This window comes from Rhineura floridana, chromosome 10, assembly GCF_030035675.1.
Source record: "Rhineura floridana isolate rRhiFlo1 chromosome 10, rRhiFlo1.hap2, whole genome shotgun sequence".
In the NCBI taxonomy this organism is placed as follows: Eukaryota; Metazoa; Chordata; class Lepidosauria; order Squamata; family Rhineuridae; genus Rhineura; species Rhineura floridana.
This window is the reverse complement of record NC_084489.1, coordinates 67,637,757-67,655,389: the sequence shown is the minus strand read 5'-3', so window position 1 is coordinate 67,655,389 and position 17,633 is coordinate 67,637,757. Positions and strand designations below refer to the sequence as shown.

The window sequence follows — 17,633 nt, the reverse complement described above, 5'->3', positions numbered from 1 at the left end:
TCTTTGGCCATGCTGGTCTGGCTTAACAAGGCCATGGTGAGGGAGGCAGGAGCTTCCTTAGACAAGCATTGCGCCCATGCACATGGGAAAAAAGGCTCCAAGCATTCCCAGGCGCACTGCCATGATTACTTCTCATTTTCCTTCTCTTCAGATGCCAGCCCAGCTAGAGGAAGAGGAAAGAGCAAAAGAAAGGGGCTCCTTACAGAAGCCTAAACCCCACAAAAATAAACACAAAAGATACTCCAGTTCTGGGTTCCCGCCTGACTGCCTTTCTCTTACCCTGTACTCCTGGGGGGAGGGTACCCCCCGTCATCGGCTGTATCAGACTTGGAGAAGGAAGAGGGGAAACTCTCAGGAGAGGATTCCCCCATGCCATTCCCAGTGCATAAGAGACTGTATTCTCCTGACTCCTATTTTGATTTCTAAGGCTATGGCCTGCCTTCAGCAAGACCCTCCTGAGGAAACTCCTCAGGAGGGGGAACTGGAGAAAGGGAAACAGGGAGCTTCAGATGTCTTCCCCAGATCAGGGGATCAGAAGGTGGTCATTCCCTTTCCAAAGTTCTTCAAGGACATTCTTAACGAAGAATGGCATCATCCAGCCAAACCAAAAGCTCCTCATGCCCTGTTGAAAAAAACATATGCATTTCCTGCCATGACCATGGTAACCTTTCAAGTCCCAGCCATTAACGAGCCAGTATCTGCCCTCAGGCCCAAAACAGCTATCCCCAAAGAAGGAGCGGATACTCTTTCAGACCAAAGTGACAGGTGCAGTAAGGCTATCCTAAAATGTGCACACGAAGCATCCGTATTGGCCGCGAGAGCATCGGCAGCAAATTCTTTCCTGGCATGGGCTGTGGTAAAGTGGGCTAAAGCGCTGCTAACAAAAGTGCCTCCTGATGCCAGGCATGTCAGAAAAGGGCTGTACAAATTGGTAAAAACGGCTCAATTCCTAGCAGATTGCTCCTTGGATAGCCTAAAGTACTCAGCAAGAGCACTTGGATATGAAGTGGTAGTAAGACGCAATATCTGGCTGAAGCAGTGGGAAGTGGACCATCACTCCAAAGCCAGCCTTGCAGCTCAGCCTTATTTGGGTGGTCAATTTTTTGGCAAGTCTCTTGAGCACCACCTGGTGGAGATCAAGGATGAAAAGAAGGCTTTTCCTTGCACTCCCAGGAAGGATAAGTCCCATAAGAAGACTTCACATTCCTTTTGCCCCAAGGGCTATCCAACCACCTACAAGACTACTTGACAGTTTCATGGGTCCTGGAACACTTCCTGGAATTCCTCCCACCTGCGCATCTGTTCCACACCCTCCTCCAGCACAGGGGGGGGGGGGAAGGAAGCAACAAACATAGTCAAAACCCCAAGCCCAGTGTCAAGTGGAGCCAAGCATGATGCCAGGATGGCCCAGGTGGAGGGCAGGCTTCAAGCCATACTACTGCAACATCTCCTGGCTGGCCTTGATAAACCAACAACACTACCTGTTGCTAAGTTCATCTTTGCCGCTCAACATATTTGTTTGAAGATCCCTCCTTCTTTTTAGCTAATTAATGTTGTTTTAATCCTTACGAGCTTTTTACATATTTTATAACTATGGTTTTTACTACCTGTCAAATCAATTGTATTGGGTCCATGACCGCACAATAAATTTGATTGATTGATTGAATTTTGCATACATGCCTGGGTTGTCTCCACCTTAGACAAGTAGATACTGAGCACCATCCAGTCTGGCTACTCCCTAGAGTTTGCCACCATCCTGCAGGACAGAGGGAGAACAGCTCCTGCATCGCATCAGCTGGAGAAGTTGCAGACAACCCTGGATGCCATTTCTCACCTCAAGATAGGTGCCATAGAACCCATGCCAGAGCATCAACAATCCTCAGGAATCTTCTCTGTGTTCTTTACAGTCCCCAAATGCAATGGCAATTACAGCTCCATCTTGGATTTAAAGTTCCTGAACCACTTTCTGTGGACAAAGAAGTTCAAGATGGAGACACTCAGGTCTATTGTGCAAGCCATTCAACCTGGGGACTTACTGGGATCTATAGATCTCACAGAGGCATACCGGCATGTCCCCATTCTTCAACAGCACAGATGCTTCCTCTGCTTTGCACATGGCCACCACCAGTACCAATACAGGGCCATGCCCTTTGGCTTCGCCTCAGCCCCATGGGTGTTCACCAAAATCATATTAGCAGTAGTGGCACACCTTCACACTCGGGGAGTCCATGTGTACCCTTAACTGGACAACTGTCAGCTCTACACTGCAGCAGCAGTGTCAGGGGGGGCTGGAAATTCCTGGGTCTTTGGCAGGGAAGGAAAGTCCTTAGCCAGCAGTCGGGTTGTAAATCTGCCAGGCCTATCCGAAGCGTACTTGCCGAGTCAGAAGTCCAGAAGCGAGGTCAGTGGAGGTCCGGGATCAATTGCCAAGGAGGTCAGTCAAAGAGATGCTGCAGGGAAACTAGGTCTACACAAAGCCACGCCTGACGTTGCAGTCAGCAACAAGCTGCAGCCAAGGTGTGCCTTATAAAGAGCAGGATGGACAGCAGGTGTGAGCCCTCAGCATTTGGGCCTTAAGGAGACAGGCCTGCCTCTCTTCTGCCTGACCTTCTGCTGTCTACGTTCTGAGGGTGAGGGGGGATTATCCTGTTCACTGTCTGTGTCTGGCTGCAGGGCCTCTGCTGTCCCTGGGGTGCTCTGCAGCTGAGGGGCAGAAGGAGCTGGATTCTCAGGAGGCTCCTCCATGTCTCCTTCTGAGTCTGCTGCTCCTGGGTCTGCTGCTGTTACTCCCGAGTCGTCCTCATCTGAGGAGTCCTCTGACGGGGCCATGACAACAACCTTCTGGTGAGGGCCTCAACAACGGGATCTTCTGGACGACCACCCAGTGTGTGGAGAACCACGGCTTCATCATAAACAGGGTCATCTGATCTCCACCCAGTGCCTTCAACATCTGGGAGTGGTCATTGTCACAGCTCAAAGCAAGCTCTTCCTGTCCACCGAATGCATGTACAGCTTCATGTAGATGCACACGTGCCTACAAAACAGACAGGCTCCTCTGATGGAACTGGCTCAGCTGCAGGGCTCCATGATAGTGGCCATCGACTCGGTGCCGTGGGCGCGCTTCCACTCGAGCTCTGCAGTGGCTGCTACTTCAATATCAGGATCAGATCACCTTATGCCAGAACTGGCACATCACCCTCCTGAGGCATGTGCAGAAGTCCCTCCAGTGGTGAGGACATTTCCCTCATCTGGAGAAAGGCCTTTCCCTTAGAGCCCCAACAGCTTCGATAGTCACCACAGACACAAGCCTATACAGCTGGGGAACGACCTGTTGCTCCAACATCACACAGGGGAAGTGGTCAGCGCAGAAGCGGTGCCAGTCAATCAACTGGTTGGAGCTCAGAGCGATCCAACTAGCACTGCAGGAATTCCTACCTCTTATGTATCAGGTTGATGTGCAAGTATGCTCCAACAACATCACAGTCAAATCCCATGTGTGCCAACAAGGGGGCACGAAATCAGGCTCTCTTCAGGAGGAGACCAACCTGCTGTTCCAGTGGGCGGAAAGACACCTGGCTTCCATTTTGGCCATACATGTGCAGGGATCCTGAACACACAAGCCGATTGGCTGAGCCGGGAACAAGTCCACCAGGGAGAGTGGGCCCTTCACTGGGACATGTTCCTAGAGATCACTCAGAATTGGGGCTTCCATGCATGGACCTGTTCACCTCATTGGTGAATGGCCAACTGGACCAGTTCATGGCACAAGGCTGGGATCCACATGCCCAGGATGTAGATGATCTGTCAGCCCCTTGGCCTTGGGGACTTCCCACTTACATCTCTACTGTCCAGACTGCTCTGCAGAATCTGAGTTCTTCGGGCCCAGGTCATAGTGGTGGCTCCACACTGGCCATGGAGACCATGGTTCTCCGACCTAGTGGAGCTCAGCTCCAGCCTGCCATGGCGCCTTCCCATCAGACCAGATCTCCTCTCACAAGGACCCATCCTTCACCCAGGCCCATCGCCTGGAGGCTGAGCAGCACTGGCTAAGTGAAGAGGGGCTGCCGGAGAAGGTTGTTTCCGCCATTCTGGTATCTCGCAAACAATCCACCCAGAGAATTTATGACCTCACCTGGAAGGCATTCAACAGATGGTGTAGACGAAAATAGTTACCTGTTGCAGAATGCCACATCCACACCATTCTCGACTTCCTGCAAGACGGTCTGGACCAGGAGCTGGCCCCCAACATGCTCAAAAGACAGGCGGCAGCCCTAGGCAATGTGTTTCCAACAGTAGGGAGCCATTCCATTTCCTCTCACCCTCGAGTCAAATGCTTTTCTGAGGGGCAACCCTGCTGGTACCTCACAGGTACAGGATTCCCTTCTGGGATCTTTCATTAGTCCTCAGAACTCTGTTACACATCCATTCAAACCAGCATGTCTCATACCAATCAAGGACCTCACCTTCAAGATAGTTTTTCTTGTGGCAATCACCTCAGCTAGGAGGGTGGGGGAACTGGGGGCCCTCTCCATCCAGGAGGAGCTGTGCATTTTCTACCCAGACAAGGTTCTTTGTGCTGACACCACTTTTCTCCCAAAGGTCAATTCCCTTTTCCACAGTGGACAGGACATCTCTCTACCCAACTTCTGCCCCAACCCAGTCCATTGCAGGGAGAAGAAGTGGCACAAACTCGATGTCAGGTGAGCACTTCGGCTCTACCTGGACCGTACAGAACCATTCAGGAGGTCTGAGGCCCTGTTCTTGTCCTTTAAACGGGGCACAGGGATTAAAGGTGTCCAGGTCCACCATCAGCCGCTGGGTAAGGGGTTGCGTGGTTAAGGCCTATCAGGCAAAATGGAGAGCTCTCCCTCCAGGGATGACTGTGTACTCAGTTCGAAGGGCTGCCACCATGGCGGTGCTCCACAAGGGTACCCCGCTTGAGGAAATATGCAAAGCCGCCATCTGGGCTCACCCATCCACCTTCATCAAACACTACAAGGTGGATAAGTTTGCTTCTGCTGAAGCTGCCTTCAGCAGAAGGGTTCTTCAGAGGGTGGTGACCTAGATTTGCTCCCACCTGAGGATGTAAGGGGGGGGTGTCTCTGCTCAGGTACATCCCATTCCTGTCCTCTCCTCTCCTCCACTGACCGAGAACAGAAAGTTGGACTTACCATGAAGTGTCCTTCTGGTCAGCGGAGAGTGGAGCAGACAGCCCCACCCTGCAGCAAAACTAAGGCTGTGGAGTGGGAAGGGCATCTCTCCAGAAACCCTCAGGCGACCGCTGGTCGCTCACCCTCTAGATCGGCCTTTCCCAACTAGTGGGCCACCAGATATTGTTGGACTACAACTCCCATCAGCCTCAGCCAGCATTGCCAATGGTCAGGAAAGATGGGAATTGTGGTCCAACAACATCTGGTGGCCCACTAGTTGGGAAACGATGCTCTAGATAGAGTAGTAAGGGCCTCCTATGTTCCTTCCTGGCACTGTCTACTGATTTGTTAACGTTTATTCTTATTCTATCTACTGTTCAAGTTTTAAGTTCAAGTTCATGTACGCGGAATGGCCAGCTGCTCAGTACGTGGTTTTTTACAGCTGTGTCACAAACTGGAGAACAGGAGAAGGTTCCTCCCCCTTCTGACCTGCCACCAGCCAAACTTTTTTTATAGTGCTGACTCTGCCTCCAGGAGGAGGAGGAGTTAACCCATTCCTGTCTGCTCCACTCTCCGCTGACTAGAAGAACACTTCACAGTACGTTCAACTTTCTGTTTAATACTAAAATCAGGTATGGTTTTAAAAATGTCAACGGTGCTTTGAATTATGTGTAAAATGAAGCAAGATGATAGTATAGCTGAAGATGGTGGTATTGTAAACAGTTTTGAATTTGATTTTGTTAATGTTTGCTAGACCTTCTTACAAGAGGGAGAATCTACTTCAGCACGATGTGATGATTTGGACGTTTTGAAAAGTAAGGGCTGCCCTCTAGATGAAATAGAAAATCCCAGAGGCTCCCAGGACATGCTCAAAAACAAGGAAGTAACCAATCGTGTCAAAGGAACTGCTGAGAATCTTAAACCGGAAGACATTACCCAAATTCAACCACAGCAAGTACTGCTAAAACTGCGGATAGGTAAGGATGCTAGTTCTGATAGTCACGTCTCACTCTGAGGTTTTTGCTGCTATTTATGAAAATGACCAGTGCTTTCAAGATATATTTTATTTTTTAAATAGCTTCAACTAAGGGGGGGAATGGAATATGCAGATTATCCATGATCATGAAGATCAGAAGAACTTTACAATCATTTTGCCAGTTTTTAAATTTCTGTGAATTTTTAGCTGTTTGTCCTTTCAACCTTGATTTTTTGTGGTTTTATCTCTCAAGTATGTAGCCTTGAGCTTCATTGGTCAGAAAGGCAACTCAGATGTCTATTAATAGACACAATTGTGCATGAATAGTTGAGGTTACACTATTCAAGAAATGAATATGAACCTCTTAAATGATCAGTCTTCATGAAACATGGTGTGGGATACTCTCCAGAGTGTTGGCATTTTCTAAACAATTTTGTAGTAAGTGTGAACAGCTTTAGATTAATTTGAGATTGAAAAAGCATTAAAGTATTTTCCTACCTTTCTTCACCCGGAAAGTACTCAGGAACTACTCAAAGGAAACACAGAATGTGCCCCACCTGGATTGGGGGAACAGGAAATGTACCAAAATATCTGTTTGGAAACAACTGAGGGATTAACTAATTAGGAGCATCCTACCCCTTAGCAAATCTAGTTGTGTCTTGGTTTGTGGAACAGAAAAAGATTTTGCTGGCACAAATTACAGCTGCATTCCAGTATCTGTATTGACTCCTTTTTGGCTTCAAAGATTAGGTTCTATGAAGGTCATAACTGTTTAGGCCTGATGGACTATCTCCATCTCTCTCCCATCAAGTTCTAAGATCAATGGAAATCACCCTCTAAGCTGGGAATGAGTAACCTTCGTCAGCCCAAGGGCCACATTTCCTTATAGGCGATCTTCCAGGGGCTGCATACATGTGGTGGGTGGGGCCAGAGGCAAAAGTGAGTAGAGCAACAGGGATGGCTCTTAACCTTTGTGCGGTAGGCTATGTTCCAGCTACGTAAAATTCAGAGGTTTTTACATACACCCGCACCCCACACACCTCTCAGTCCTCCATCCCAGCAAGCATTACCATCGTTCAGGGGCACATTCCAGCCAGTTTAAAGCACTTGAGGTGAGGGCTATTGAGGGGTGTGGCCTGAGAAGAGTTTTGAGGACCAGACAGAGAGGGTTGGAGGGCTGCACTTTGCACCCAGGCCTGAGGTCTCACCCCCCCAGCATACTGTCCATACATTGAAAGATAGGGATATGGGTTGAAGGTTTTTCAGTCGTTGCATTTATATTTTTAGCTTATCATTATGGAATCTTTGTTTAAAACCCTTTCTTTTTCTGGAAATAGGGGAACCACAGACATTTTCATTAAAATTTAAGAGAGCTGAAGATTATCCTATTGATCTTTATTACCTTATGGATCTCTCCTACTCTATGAAAGATGACCTGGAGAATGTGAAAAGTCTTGGAACTTCTCTGATGAGTAAAATGAAGAATATTACTTCGGATTTTCGAATTGGTAAGAATTTTGCTTGTGAAGATTATAAAGTACAGTTTGCTTTTCTTTAAAAACAAAGGAAACTGGTTCCAGTTTACCAATCATGTCAAAATGTAAAGAAAAGTAATATAAAATACACGTCTCAAAAATATAATCATGATTTTGGAAGTTTGTGCTAGAGAAGAGAAGGTTCTGTATTGGAAACAAAGTTCATACTTTTTATGTCAGGTTCATCAATGTGAATTCATCTACTCTGAATATAACTCAGATCCTATACAAACCAGTGGCTTTTCATAGCGATCCACCTAAAGTAGAAAAATATGGCACTTTCCAAACTTCAGCTTAACATTTCCTGGTGACTCCACTCAAGGCTGTGTGTAGTTTCTGTGTAAACTTTGAATGTGGTACTGGTATCAAGTACAACCTCTTGAGTTTACACAGTCCCACTTCATAGCAGTAATTCTAGGCTTGATATCTCGCTTCTTTGGGATAAACACACATGTACACGGCAGCGAAACAGTCTCTTTGGGCTTTCAAAGCATGGCTGCTGTGTAGAAGATGTTCAGTGTCACCCTTAATAAGGATGACTTCTGCCCCCTTGGAACCTCTGCCCCCCCGATACCTCACGAATGACTTGGTAGACCAAACTTCCCATTGTTTCTAGATGGAACAGAATTGTCTCTTGGAGGAGCACAACCTGCCCAGCAGCTTGACTGCTTCTCCATAGGACTTTCTACTGCGCTGAGAACCACAGAGATAAGAGAATTTCATTCGACATATTTTTTTCCCCCCTTCTCTTAGGTTTTGGCTCTTTTGTTGAAAAAACTGTTATGCCTTATATTAGTACTACACCAGCCAAAATCAGGAACCCATGCACAGGTGACCTTAACTGTACAAGCCCTTTTAGCTACAGAAATGTACTCAACTTTACCAGCGATGGACGTCTGTTCAATAAACTTGTAGGTGATCAACAAATTTCTGGCAATTTGGATTCTCCTGAAGGTGGATTTGATGCAATAATGCAGGTTGCTGTTTGTGGTGTAAGTGTATTTTCATTTCTTTTGGATATTACTATAAATACAAATACTTTTTGTCCCAGTAGTTGTTCTTCAGATTGAATGGGTTCATTATTTTTTTTGGCCATACAGCTGTTAATTTATTCTCTCCTGGGGCTAAATGTTGAAGCAAATAATTGGGTGTTAGAACAAATTAAACCAGAACTATCAGTAGAAGTTAAAATGATGAAACTGAGGTTATCATACTTTGGACACATAAGAAGACCTGATTCACTAGAAAATACAATAATGCTGGGAAAAACAGGAGAGAGTAGAAAAAGAGGAAGGCCGAACAGGAGATGGATTGATTCCATAAAGGAAGCCACTGACCTAACAAGATCTGAACAGGGTGATTCATGACAGGTGCTACTGGAGATCACTGATTCATAAGGTTGCCATAAGTCATAATCGACTTGAAGGCATATAACAACTCCCTGCCCATTTTATTTTATATTGTGATGACTTATAGTTTTAGGCAATAAATTTGAATTGATTGTGGCAGACTGTGTAGATTGACTGTGACAGACTTTGTCAGTAGTGGAGAACCTGTGGTCTATGGGCCTAATCCTTAAACAATTCTAGGTATTAGCCTGTAACTTGCAAACTCTCTTTTCTACTGGTTCTGGTGTTGCTCCTATGAATTACAGCTGCTGCTTTTTCAGTTTAGCAGTGCCAAAAAGCCTGTCATTTCAATTAGCTGTTAGCCAGCAGTATATTTTGAGGGGATTCTTTTTTTGTCTTGTTTTGATCCAGACAAACACTGTTATAAGTTATAGAGCAAAACCCAGGAACAGGACTCTGATCTTGGACATCCAAGTACCATGATGACTAGTGTCAGACTAAAACTAGCAATTTTCAGATTACATTGGGCAATCAGATGGAATGTACAAATGGAATTCTCCTCCACCTCTCCCCGGTCTTTTACTTTGAAGCTTTCTGAGTCAGTGGTCAGTTGCAAAGGTCACATCATCGTTTCTGCATGCCTCTTGACCTCTGTTGAATCGTGCTGGCAACAATTGCCACCTCCTAGTGCCAACATGTCCCAGCTGTGATTTTGGGATGTGTGCATAGGGGCTTCATCCCACACTACTATTTTAAATCATGAAAGTGTTCCTTGAAGCTAACTCTACAGTAGTGGTGGGGAGGGGAGGTTATACCTTTCCACATGCTAAAAATACATGGGGACACTGATCACTTTTTCAGTTTTCTCTGCTGCCATATTCTTTCACAATATATATTATGCCTTAATTTAAAAACATTTTTTTTACTATATTTCTTCCCCTTAAGTCAAAAATTGGATGGAGAAATGTCACTCGGTTGTTGGTATTTTCCACGGATGCTGGATTCCATTTTGCTGGAGATGGGAAACTCGGAGGGATTGTTTTACCAAATGATGGGCAGTGTCATTTAAATGATAATATGTACACAATGAGCCATTATTATGTAAGTATACTTAATAGAATGTTTACCTTCATGTTTGCAGATATGAGACTTTATATATATATATATATAATCAAACATGCGCATAAGGGCCATCTCCAGTATACCTCTTTTCCAGTGTAAAAGAATGCTATGAAAAGAAACCTCATGCATGGTCTGTAAGCCTTAATGGGCCAGTCTCCTAGCAAAGCTTTTATGTAAAATACATAAAATCTTTGAATTCTGATACAGTATTTTTTCACATTTTCCTTCATGGAGGAAGAATGTTAATTTTGGCTTGCCTATTTTCTTATACTTTAAAATTAGAGGATGATTTGTGTTATCCTACTTTGTTAAAATTGCTTTGCCGAATCCAGAGAAAAACCCAAGAACTAGGGCACATTTATTTGACTGGCCTAAAATACAAAAAAAAAAAACCCATTAGTAATCCTTTGATGACAATACAGAAACTGAGGATCATTAGAAGCTTCTGTTAATGAGAGTTGATGGATTGCTTATATTTTTAAAAACACCATTAAATACTCCAATCATTGTTAGATCCCCAGGCAGTTTTATAGTCTGGAAGTTACAGGGACTTTATAAAGATAGAGGTGACAGAAGAATAATTTAAGTCCTTTTTTAAAAAAACCCTGTCTTTTACTTTCTTGTGTTTGCTGTCATATCTAAGAACACATTATGTGTGAAAGTCAAATATGTATAAAATGTAATATAAACTCCATTCTTCAGGATTATCCCTCCATTGCTCATCTTGTTCAGAAGCTGAGTGACAATAATATTCAGATAATATTTGCTGTTACACAAGAATTTCAACCAGTTTACAAGGTAAGATCAAGTGGCAGAAGCTTCTTTAGTAACCTTTCCCTCATCAGCTGTGATTTCCCCTTCTGGAAATGCCTCCCAATAGCTGTTAGTGCCCCATTGGCACTTACGGAAGATTTTAAAAACAAACCCTAAAACAGCTGGAGGAGGAGAGGCGTGCAGAGGCCAGAGAAAGAACTCTTGAGTGGAGGTGTGTCCTATTTGCCATCCATGGGGCTCCCTGGGAAACTCACCAAACCAGACCTACTGTAGCCTGGAAGTGGGGTTGTGCAGTTGCTGAATGGGACAAAGCTGTGGCAGCCTGAGGAAGCTCCAACAATCTTGGTGCCTGCCCGTAAAAGCAAGCCTAGCATGACACACCAGGATTATGTCAACAGTTTCCAAGAACCCTCTTTGTAGTAAAAGTTTGTGGGTGAGCTGTGAGCTGGTTTAGGGCTTGAGTTAGAGTCAGGGTGGTGGAGTCCTGGGTAAGAGCCAGGAGGCTGAGATGGAAGGTGTGTCAGACAGAGCTGATACTGGCTCTATATTTATTTGCAATTTGCATAAATATGACATATGTATATGTAACATAGTGTATTTTTGTGACATTTGTTATTTAGTTGTGTGTTTTAAGTTTGCTGTACATCACTTAGAGATATTTTTAATATTAAGTGGCATAGAAATGATCTAAATAGATTGCTGTGGGGAGGTTAGACTGCAGGTTCACCACCCCTCCTTTGTGCTTTAGAAACTTGAGAAACTGAATTCTAAACAGTTGTGACCTTAAAATGAGCTTGCTTAGGGAAGCTGGCTTGCAGTAGAACCGTGCTATTTAGATGCTTGTACCTGTTCTCAACACTTGCTGTGATTCTATACTGTTGGAAGTGGGGCAAGAACAACTCCTGTTTTGTTCTTTTGTTTATGTTCCAGAAGGGAGATAGAGTTAGGGTCCTCCAGATGGATAGGCTTGATTACCTTTACCTGTGATGCTGTTACTGACTTCCTTCCGGCTGTTAGACTGATACGTCTTAAGGGAAGCTTATCTGCCCCTCCTCCTTCCGCCTTTTCCTCTCTTCTCTTATCCGACTGCCCAGGAGAGAGAGGACACCCCCCCCTCTCTCTCACACTCACTCTCTCACTCACTCTGCCATGGTAAGCGGTTTTCAGAGGGGATTTACCATTGCCTTCCTCTGAAGCTGAGAGGCAGTGATTGGCCCAAGGTCACCCAGTGAGCTTCATGGCTGTGTGGGGATTCGAACCCTGGTCTCCCAGGTCGTAGTCCAACACCTTAACCACTACACCACCCTCTTAAATCTCAGTGATCTCAATGCAGGGTAAAAGCCTGCTTCCTTAGGTAAACGCACACACACACACTGGCACACTCGCATTTCAGACCGCTGTTATTCTCTGCTTAACAAATATCCTAATTTACACCACTGCAACATATACAACTGTAGTTCTATACAAATGGCACTTCTGTTTATCCTGACTATCTGAATCGGAATATATATCGGATGATCTACTAGTCCCTTGAATAAGAAAAGTAGCCTTTTACACTAAGTTCCAGAACCTGAAACCTGAATCTTTACTATGAGACCATTTGCACTGTAATACAACTTTTCAATAAATGTATGTGCTGCTTATGATTTTTAATTTTAATGTTTTTTACTCTTCGCATGTAAAGGAGCTGAAGAATTTGATTCCAAAATCTGCAGTAGGAACACTCTCTTCAAATTCCAGTAATGTGATTCAGCTGATAATTGATGCATACAATGTAAGCCAGCTTTCATTTCCCACCCATTGTCAGTATGTGTTTTACAGAAAGTACCATCTGCATCTCAGTGCCATTGACTGCAGCAGTGGTTCTCAAATTTTTTGGTTCGCGGCACACTGTAAAACATATAAAGATCTTCTGGCGCACTTCGTGTACAAAATTAAAAATATATTAATGTGTTTTAAACTATGAATAAAAATAAACTATAGAAAACTATTACTTACCCTATACAGAAGGGCCCCGCTTATACAGCGGGTTCCGTTCCAGACCCCCGCCGTAAAGCGGAAAACGCTGTAAAGCGGAGCCCCATTGACTTTAATGGGCTGCATCGCGCGAAAATGGCGCAAAACGTCGCAAAAGAGAGAAAAATCGCTTTTAAATTAAAAACGAAAGCCGCCGCATCAGCGGAACGCTGTAAAGCAGGGCCCTACTGTACAAATGGGTTTCTTCTCATTTTTAAAGTATACTTCCATAATATTTGGGGCACACCTAGCCACCTCTTAGGGTGCACCAGTGTGCCTGGGCGCACCGTTTGAGAATCACTGGACTACAGTATCACAATTGGGTACAATAAAAATTATCCTTAGGTGTAATCTATCAAGAGAAGGGTGGGGAACTTAAGTGCTCCAGATCCTTATTTTCACTCACTCACTCACTCAAGTTTGACAGGTGGGCAGGACCGCCCACTTGTCAGTCATCTGACATCACAATGACATCAGGTTACCAGTTCTTGCCCGCGTGATTTGAAATCAAATTGCATGGTGAAAGGGTGCACAGTGCTTCTCTACTGCTAACAGTCAGCTGATTGTCAGCACTTAGGTAGTCCTATGCGCAGTGTTTCTTAAGCACCAACAGTCAGCTGATTGGTGGTGCCTGCAAGAGCCTTTCTCTAAGCCCCGCGTTGACCTCCCTTGCAAGTGGGTGTGGCTTGGACTCATGGGGCAAATGGGGAGGCCTGGCTGAAGGTTCCCTACCCCTGGTTTAAGAGAGTGATATTCTGGATTGGAAATGTAGTATAACAAACCTACATTAATATAGGTAGGGTGGCTGCTGAATTCCATGGTTCTGGTAAATAGAAATTGTGTTCTGAAAAAAATATGCCTGCTTATTGGGATCCGTACGTTTCTAGAAAACTTGCCCTCTCAATTAATCTTCGGAAGAGCCTCTAGAAAGAGCAGCCCTGAGAACTTACATGAATGGGTTCCTTATAAATATAAGTAAATAAGTGGGTCTCAACAGGCATGCTTGTTAGTTGCGCATTTACTGTTTTTAGGTCAAAAGTGATATGCAAACTCAACAAGTGAATAAATATTATGACACTAGTGTCATCATTAACCAGCAGTAGAAGTGAACAGCCAGCACTAGAGGCCTCTGAGTATGTATGGATTGAGTCCTTATTTCACTCTGCAAAAGGCAGTTATGGCAAGTAAGTCAGTTCCATAGAGCTGAAACACTTATGTGTCAGCTTCTGGTTAGGCATTGGGGAAAGCAGAAATGATGCATTTTGTAAGCTATAATTACATTGGCTTCATAAAACCCATGGGAAAATTGTAGTACTTACTCAAGATCTGCTGCTTGTTGTATGACTAAACCACTTGATTTTTGTGTTTAGTCATTGTCTTCAGAAGTCATTTTGGAAAACAACAAGCTGCCAAAAGAAGTCACAATTGAATATAAATCTTTCTGCAAGAATGGAGTGAATGGTACAGGAGATGAAGGAAGAAAGTGCTCCAACATTTCAATTGGAGATGAGGTAATTTTCTGTGTTCTGGAATTGGTGTGTGCCTTGGATTTGTTCCAGTGCATGTTTTAGGTCACTCAGCCACAAGCGTGATGCTGTAAAAAGCTGGTTTTTTTCTCCCCTTTTAATTAGTTTTTAAACAAATTAACCTTGTACTGTTTACATTGTCAATTTACTTTACATACAGGTTAGCTTTGAGATTAAAGTAACAGCCAATCAGTGTCCAGAAAAAGGGCAAAGTGAAACCATTAAAATCAAGCCACTTGGTTTCACTGAAGAAGTAGAAATTAAGCTGGAGTTCATCTGTGAATGCGACTGTCACAATGAAGGAATTCCTGACAGCCCTCTGTGCCACCATGGAAATGGAACATTTGAATGTGGTGCCTGCAGGTATATAAATGTCAATGTTGTTTTTTAAAAAAATCTGTACTAGTGAATAAAATATCCCTTGTGTGAAAATAGCAAGCAAGAGAATTAACAGAAAGCACACAGTTATACGCAAAAGCATCATGTGGGGCTTGATTAGCTTCTTTTGTTTTTTTTTAATTTAAGCCCACCCTATCCTTAAAATTCTGGAGGGATTGCAAAAGCGTTCAACAATTTCACATTAAAGGGAAATCTCTTATGCTACTAACAGGTTATTAGATCAGAATTTCATCCAAATCCCATGCAGTCCCACATATTTACATTAGTGTAGTTGCTTGCTAAGCTCATACAAGGACAATGACTTCTGATGTTGGCAGCCAATTGAGATATCTTGCTGAAGCCATGGAAAGATCAGTTCCATAGCATCCTTGAAACTCAAGATGCCCTGATGTCTTTCCCTGACTGAGAAGCATGCCGGGAACTACTGCTGCCACTTCAGTCAGCCTTAAGGAGCTAGGTGAAACACCTGTGATCACCCCTTGGTTCTTCTGGCCTATTCCAGGTGCCTGTCTTCACTTGCAGTAAGATAGAAATGTGTCCCTGGGATAAGGACTTCAGATGCACCAGTTGAAGACCACAGCACTAATCTGACAAATTGGACTTTCATGTGCAGATACAACTTTTCTTTTCTTTTTTGCTGTTTTGAGTTAAATGACATAGCTTTCCCAGCATGGCACCTTTCTTTGCTCATCCCTCAGTCCAAGAATGCAGGCATAGTGACTGGTCTGAACTCAGAAGGGTGGAGCAAGGAAAGCCCAATTCAAAAGCTACCTGAGTGAGTTCCTTCATGGCTATCACAGGCTTCTTTCCCCCACTCAATCCCCTCCCTCAATCGTCCCCCAACATATCAGTCTTGCAATTATTGAAAGCTGTCAGTGCAGTCAGCTGTTTCCGTTCTTCCCTCAGATTCTTTCCATACAGGGTAGCAATCGTGCTGCAAGCTGAGCACACCCATCCTCCACCTCTTCTTGTGTGCTGTTGCCTCATTGCTCTACCATTTTTCTACTCCTTTTCTCTGTCACTACCCATTCTGCATTTCATTCACTCCTCCCTGCACCCCTTTATTCAGTTTTTGCATTCAGTTCCCTTCTATCCATTAATTTCTCCATTCTTTCCACTGTTGCTGTGAATTTCTCTGTGTTCACACCCCTCCTTGTCCTGCCTCACATCTGTCATCTCTTGACTTTTTTTTATCCTCCTTCATCCCCTCTCCCCGACCCCCCCCCGCTTCCTATGTTATGCAGAACGGGCCTGATAAGATGGTATCTGTAGGAGGCCCTCACCCACAGAGCATAGTGATCAACTGGTTATATAAGGGTAAGGTATCCTGGTCCCAACTGTATAGGGCTTTACAAACCAAAACCAAACTTTGAATGTGGCCTGGTAGCTAAAGGGCAGCCAGTGCAATTCTTTCAGCAGTGGAGTGACATGTTGGCAATACCCTGTCCCAATGAGCAGTCACACCACCACATTTTGCACCAGCTGCAGCTTCTGGACCAACCTTAATGGCAGCCCCACATAGAGCGCATTACAGTAATCCAGCCTGGAAGTTACCAATACATGGACAGCAATGGTCAGGCTATCCCAGTCCAGAAATGACCACAGCTATCTTATCAGCTGAAGGCGGTAAAAGGGACTCTTAGCCACTGAGGTCACCTGGGCCTCTAGTCTCAGAGATGGATCCAGAAGCACTCCCAGACTATGAACCTGCTCTTTCAGAGAGAGTGCAACCCCATCCAAAGCAGGCTACTGACCAATGATCCAAACTTTGGAACCACCAACCCACAGCACCTCCGTCTTGCTAGGATTCAGACTCAGTTTATTGGCCCTCATTCAGCCCACCACCAAGTCCAGGCACCAGTCCAGGGCTTGCATGGCCTCTCCCGATTCAGATATTACACAGAAATAGAGCTCTGTATCATAGCAGTATACTGCTGGCGCCTCTTCTTCTCCTCCTGCTTTTAACCCCCTTCCCTCTTTTTTTCATTCAGTTATTTTTCTCTTCATTACCTGTCTCTGGCATGTTCTCTTCCTCATCCCCAACATTTTCTCAGTTCTTGCCACGTCTTACCATTTTCAGCTGTTTTACCATTTTCCAGTCTCTTGCTCTTTTCTTCCTCACTGCGTCTTTCCCCCCACCCTCTTGACATGTACATTCATTCATCATTTCATTTTTCTCCAACTCCTCCCTTCTCCCAACTTCATTCTTGCTTTGCCAACCTTAGACCATTTCCCTTCATCCTTTCTTTCTTAATGTCTTTCTCTCTTGTGTACCACAACATTCTTACACAAATAGAATTTGTGTGTCTTTTTCCCTCACATGAGCAAACTTACCAAAAAACCCCTCAGAATAAGGGGGAAGGAATCTAAGTTCACTCCTTGTGAAATTTGTATTTTACTACCGCTTGGGTTCCTTCAGACATCCAGGCTCCTGCTGCCTTCCTCTTCCCTGAGGACACTGGCTGTTGAGTGCTATCAGGATCCTAAATTCCTTTGTGTCTCCAAAAGCAATTTTAGCCATGTAGAGGTTTTTTTTTTAAATAAAAAAGCTAAATTGGGCTTTCTTGCCTATGGGCCCTGAAAAGAATTCAAAGAAGAAGAGAAGCACTAAAAACAAGATAAAAAGGTAGATCCAATTTTGTCATTGGACTGTATAACTGAAGGGGAGGTACTGTGTGGCCTCTGCCATTGGCTTAGAGGTCTAAGGGCTACTGGGAGGCTGCACCCTTTTTCCAGAAGAATATCATGTCAAGGGGAAGACAAATGTGGCTCTACCCAGCAGGTAG

The 17,633-nt window shown here is 44.5% G+C and overlaps 1 protein-coding gene across 2 annotated transcripts in view; it reads left to right on the top strand.

Moving 5' to 3' along the window:
- Positions 1–17,633, top strand: part of ITGB1 (integrin subunit beta 1) — a 57,587-nt gene that overhangs the window by 25,666 nt on the left and 14,288 nt on the right. For both annotated transcript variants that reach the window (XM_061586650.1, XM_061586652.1), the window contains exons 4-11: positions 5,905–6,127; positions 7,464–7,634; positions 8,415–8,653; positions 9,956–10,111; positions 10,835–10,930; positions 12,591–12,680; positions 14,293–14,433; positions 14,609–14,811. In XM_061586650.1, coding sequence (XP_061442634.1) covers positions 5,905–6,127; positions 7,464–7,634; positions 8,415–8,653; positions 9,956–10,111; positions 10,835–10,930; positions 12,591–12,680; positions 14,293–14,433; positions 14,609–14,811 — 1,319 coding nt within the window. The remainder of the gene's footprint in view (positions 1–5,904; positions 6,128–7,463; positions 7,635–8,414; positions 8,654–9,955; positions 10,112–10,834; positions 10,931–12,590; positions 12,681–14,292; positions 14,434–14,608; positions 14,812–17,633) is intronic.